Genomic DNA, 5,713 nt, shown 5'->3' with positions numbered 1-5,713 from the left:
AGGCGCGTGGACACAAAGGCAGAATCAGCAGGGAGCAGCAGAGCTGCGTAACCGGCAGCACAGAAACTACGGTAAAAATGACACCAAAGAGAAAACTGAACAAGAAGGAAAAGTATTCAGCATAGACATCAAGGCAACCGAGGCACGTAATGCCTTTTTTGTATGAATTTCCCCAAAAAAAAAAAAAAAAAAAAATCAGCTGAAGGAAAACAAGTTACCCTAGATTACTCAAGGTATCGGAAACGTTTTTATTTGCTATAGAAAACTATCAGAAGAACATGTCACAGGGCTTCAGCATGGATAAACAAGTTAATGTTTTCTATTGTAAAGATGTTTGTGACCTCAAAGGTCTGAAAATTGAAAAATGGCATCTCATTCCAGTTACAAGAAAAAGCACATCAGCCTTCTAATCTTTTGCTTCTCAGACAGTAAAGCAAGTGCAGTGGCTCCATCTCCCAGCTTACTCCTCCCTTAAAACCTTAATAACAGCCTCAAAACAACTCCACACATTGTGTTTGTTATTAAGGCTTGCACAGTCTGGATAGTTACTGTTTAGTAATACATCTTCCTGGGACTATGTCACAGGCTAACCTCGATGAGCAACCAAAGAAAAACTGTTCAAGCACTCTTTGCAAGTGGGCTGACAATGGATACAAGAGGGTTCCTTGACTTTGAAAGCCCTATCGAATCCCCACCTTGAATCAGATCTTCACCTTGAAGGAAAACAAGTCCTGCGGTTCCAAGGAAGTGTCAAGGTAAGGCACACATAACTCTCAGTCTTCCACTTCACGCCAGTCCCTTCCAATGCCTAGGGCATTTCTCAGCTACAGACTGACTCCAGGGTCCTTCAGCTGCAACACGAGAACGACGCAGTGCATCGCCGGCTCGTATTACAGCAACGATTACTGAGATCCTCTGCACAACCACCTGTTTAACACCCGATTCTGAGAGATTGCCTTTGAACTCAGAGTGAACATATATAGAAATCCTATTCTAAAATAACTACTGAGGGGCTGCCGGTCACACCCCTCGTCCCCAGAACTACGTCAGCAGGTCATAAAAGCAGAGGACAAACAGGAACTGCCAGATACAACAGTTAGGGCCATTCATTCTTCATCCTAATGAAGGACCCATGTCATCCTTCACGCTAATCATAGTCAGGTTGGTTCATCTGGGGCTGGGCTACAACTGAGGCTTCGAAGTTTCAGTTCCATGACTGTAAAGTCTTCACAAGGGAAGATAATAATCACTGAGCTTCTACATCTTAAAGCAAAGGTGGGGGGCAAGAGGGGGAACAGGGAGAAGAGGAGGAAGACTAAAGGAAGGAGGAAACGCCTTCTCTGTACAGGCAGAACCACTCCAGAGGACAGCAGTCAGCCTTGTGGGAAATTTACATTGTGAATTAATTATTTCTCTACACACAGAGGAGACACCCAATCTCCCCACCTGCTGCACCACCTGGTATTTCACTTAAGTGGCTAAAACAACATCTGACTTCCAGTTAGATTTTAGTCCTTTAGTATCTAACTTGGGGGAAGGATTTTTTGGGGTGGGTAGGGGTGTTTTTAAACTTCAAATTACTGTGTAACTTGAAAATGACTAAGTCAAAACAAGAGAATCCTCTCCCAGATGTGGACAGCCAGTCATCTCCTCTCTGAAGAGGGACACTAGGCATCACTGTTTTAGAATGGTTTCAGGTTATTTTACAGTTTTACATGCTACTTTCAGCTCCATAGCTCTCCAAGTAGATTGCAAAGATCCTTTGCGGTAGAGCAGCATTCCTGAAACACACAGATTTCCCTGTGACAATTAAGTTCCGAAGTACTCAGTACTTGAAAAAGTGCATCAGTTATACATGCCTGCTGTTCCATGACCACTCTGGCAATAGCAGCCTGCACAACATTGGTACGATCCAGGCAGTCCATGCAGTTAACTCGAAAAATTCCTTCCTGTTTACAGATCACACCAGCTTGGTCAACCCTTCCAACAGAAAAGCAGAGCAAAAGCACACTGAGATACTTGAAATGCAGCGTCATTATCAGCTTCTCCAACCAGCAGCAAGTTTTACACAGGGAGCACTGTCTGCAGCCCAGCCACACCCCACTCACCATTAACTCTTTCCTACCTACCCTCCTCTTCAGTCTAGGTTAGATAACCAACTTACATCCTACTAGGGGCATAAGCCCAATACACAGGTATTGAAGCCAGTTCATACGTATTTAATGAGCTTGCAAGAGAAAAGGCATTTAATCTCAAAAACACAGAAGCCACAGCAGTGACAGCGACATCTCACTCACAAAATCCGTTGACAATACAAATTGTCTGGAGACTGCAGCCATACCCACTACCAGAACACATGAGCTTTAGCCAGCACACACTGAAGTTCCAACACGCCTACTGTTTTCAACAGTAAGGCTGGCGGTTTAAGTTTGTGGGTCAAATAAAAAGTGTTCCACATTAAGCATAAGAAGCCCTGAAAGCATTAAAGGCAGTAAATCCTCAGGCAGAAAACAGCGCCTGAAAATTTTTGCTGTTACATGTGCAGAATACCAACACTTCAGAACACAAAAGCTCTGACACACAAGCTGGGCACCAAGAGAGGAATATAAAATATACCAGTTAGGACAAAAATCAAGGCCTCAGAATATGGACTGGTTTGTTTTTTCTACAAATATTTCATAGCAGTCTAAAACCAGTGAAGGACCTACCAGCACCACTTCATGTCAAGAATAATGTCATGAATGGCATCAGTCAGTGTTTGAACATTTTCAAACTTCATTCCTCGGCTGAAATACAGAATTTCACAGAAGTTAGTTTGAACTAGTGCAGCGATTCTTCTTTGCTTAATGATATTATCTGTGATGTTAACAAAGACAGTGTATTGGCTGAATGGCAGAGACAGACATCCTCTGCCGCAGTAACTTTAAAACAGCAGCCAACATTCAGAGCTATTTTGAAGTACAGTTCAAAATCTAAATCCAAGGCAAGAGATTCCGATCTTTAAATTTTCAACGATTTGCATTTCTGGCTGCTGCTTCTACAAGGAAGCATGGAGCTATTTCAGCATGTGCAACATCCTGTTCTCCCGAGGCACAGCCTCAGCAAACACACCCGCACCGATCTGAAATGGGGATGGCCTGCCCTGCTTCACCAGGGTTTCTAAGGAGAACCACCGCAGGCACAGCATCCCCTCCTGCCCCCACCCCTGTTCAGTATCGTGCTCCTTTCACTCGTGCTCACTCTTCGGAGAAAAGCAAACAAAGCTGACAGCTTGTTTAAACACAAGGGTCAGTTATCAACTCAGCTCAGGATGTCAACACTCCTACAGAAAACAAGCCTCAAAGGCTATCACCATTTTGAGGGGCTTTCCCCTTTTCCCTTCCCCTCTCAGACACTATCTACTACTGAAACCCTTTATTCAGTCGGTAATGCTTCCGTCAGGAATTGCATGTGGCCTGGGCCCTAGATCGAGTGAGGAAAGGAAGATTAAAGCAGTTTCTAGAACCCACGCCCATACACAAATGCAGTCTGCTTGAGGGAAGCATGAGAAATACATTCCCGGGTGACAGATCACCTGCATGGGCAGGTGAACACTGCACTAGGCCATGCCAGCATCAGAGCAGAGCCACGAGCACAGCAGCTATGTGCACGGGGCCGGACAGAACCCGCCGAAGGCTACGGAAGCAGAGACAGAAGCATGGCTGGTAGGACAGAGTGACGAGCAGAATGCTGCACAGTGTGCAGAGCAGGACAGCCACAGCACGCTAAAGGAAACCCTCTTCCTTCAAACGCTTCCAAGCTTTGCCTAATAAAAAACTGCAGACTGAACAGGTCAGGGACACAAGATCTAACAGCGGCGCTTGGCTACCCAAACCTGAACTTTCATAGCGCTTTAGTTTACCAAGTGTACTCTTCCCATCTCAAAGAAAAGTGTGGCATGCAGCGAACTTCACCTCCCTTTTCGGTTTTATGTAATAACGGGTTTTTTCCTCTCTTCTGCTCTCCTCTCATGCTAGCAAAAAAATGCAAAGTGACATTTTTAAAAGGTTTCTTACCAGTGCTCATGGAAGTCAAACGAAACGTAAGTCAGATTTGCATTGTTGTACAGAAGAACTTGTTTAAGGTAAGCATCTCCAATAATCTTCTCTCTGCCTGTCTGATCCACCAAGTTAATAATAACCTGTTCAAAAGTTTAATTCATTAACACTTGGCATCTAGTACGCAACTTGGTTAGATGCAGACCACAGAATAACCAAGGGCTCGAGTTAAAATACTGGTAGGTCTGACTGCTGAAGTCCAAACCTTTGTTAGACTGTACCCAAGATCAAATCAGCTCCAGCAGTTACCTGCCTACCTGAATTTTAATACAGAGAAGCTCTGCATTCACAGGACAGATACAGAAATGGGCAAGCCCTGCTTTTGTGTAAGTTATTGCTGGTTTGTTGAGGTTACATACAAAACGTTGTAAAATTCTATTTATGTACCGCCTTTCCAATTGTCAACAAGCTCCTAAAAAACACAACCCATATCACCAACGAGAAAAATAACAATGTTCACTTTCATCCCCTGCATTTCCCTAAAGCAACTCTTTGATCATACAGCACCCACCTGCTTCTTGTAATTCTTCAGCTGTTCTTCAAAATGTGCACGAAAACACGGCACTGTTTCATTTTCACCTACAAGGCAGAGCAGGGTTAGAAACAGCCTGTTCAGCACAAGCTCTGTTTCAGGTATTAAATAGTGTTTAATCCATACTCAAAAAACCCAAGTGTGCTGGTTTTGGCTGGGATAGAGGTAATTTTCTCCACAGTAGCTACCAGGGGGTATGTCTGGATAGCTTTGATTAAAGCACTTTGACACACGACCTAACGCACTGCACAGAACTACTTTTAAAGGTCTTTCATCACTTTGCTCAATTTCCATGTTGTTCTACTGCTACAGAGCACGGGAAACACCATTCTTATATTTAGCTTTATGTTGCTTTGTGTGTAGAGCACTCTGAACTTCTAACAAACCTGTTTAATCCTTCCACACACGCACCACACCCCCTCCAAAAGCAGGGTGCTTCTATTGCGATTGCACTTTTTCATAAAGCACACTGAGGCACAAGGAAGTCTTGCAAGTTGCATGGGGGGACATGCAGGACTGGGGACAGCACTGAGAGCCTTCTCTGCTTCTCCTAGAGGAGAAAACTGCTTGTAACTAAAACCCAGTTGATTCAAGGCACCACTGATTCCTCGGAGTATCAATTCCTATCTGTAAATCTATCAAATGAAATGCAATTCCTCAATATTTCTTTGAAATTAATCCTATTAAAACAGAAAAGGGAGAAAAAGAAAGAAAAAGAAAATATGAACGAAAAAGAACAAGCTTTCAGCTGGAACTAATCAAGTGTTGCTTCTGAATATTGGGGGGCGGGGGGTGGAATTGGGGAATTGAATTTACAATGGACAAAAAAATCAGAGCTCTGCACATTGCAGTCAGAGCAGGAGTTAACTGGAGCCAAGTTACTGCTGTTGTCCCTGACTTCCAGAAAGCACCACTTGAAAGACCAGTGGTAAAGCGACAATCCGATGACCCAGTTTAAGGCAACTCCGGTCTTTGGGCCCCGCACTCCCATACTTACTCTTGTCCAGTCGAGGCCGGGGGTTGTATCTATATCCGACTTGGCTCCAGAACACAGGCACAGAGCCTCGTGTTTGTATAAATGAAA

The 5,713-nt window shown here is 44.0% G+C and overlaps 1 protein-coding gene across 1 annotated transcript in view; it reads right to left on the bottom strand.

The window, feature by feature from the left end:
• INPP5F (inositol polyphosphate-5-phosphatase F) overlaps nucleotides 1-5,713 on the bottom strand; it is a 25,669-nt gene that overhangs the window by 8,706 nt on the left and 11,250 nt on the right. Inside the window, exons 8-12 of the mRNA XM_010144959.1 lie at nucleotides 5,627-5,713; nucleotides 4,609-4,676; nucleotides 4,056-4,180; nucleotides 2,709-2,786; nucleotides 1,860-1,980 (exon numbers count right to left, since the gene is read on the bottom strand). Of these exons, the coding sequence (XP_010143261.1) occupies nucleotides 1,860-1,980; nucleotides 2,709-2,786; nucleotides 4,056-4,180; nucleotides 4,609-4,676; nucleotides 5,627-5,713 (479 nt within the window). The remainder of the gene's footprint in view (nucleotides 1-1,859; nucleotides 1,981-2,708; nucleotides 2,787-4,055; nucleotides 4,181-4,608; nucleotides 4,677-5,626) is intronic.

The sequence above is a fragment of the Buceros rhinoceros genome, unplaced genomic scaffold (assembly GCF_000710305.1).
Source record: "Buceros rhinoceros silvestris isolate BGI_N320 unplaced genomic scaffold, ASM71030v1 scaffold11361, whole genome shotgun sequence".
Lineage (NCBI taxonomy): Eukaryota > Metazoa > Chordata > Aves > Bucerotiformes > Bucerotidae > Buceros > Buceros rhinoceros.
This window is presented reverse-complemented; position numbering and strand designations above follow the sequence as displayed.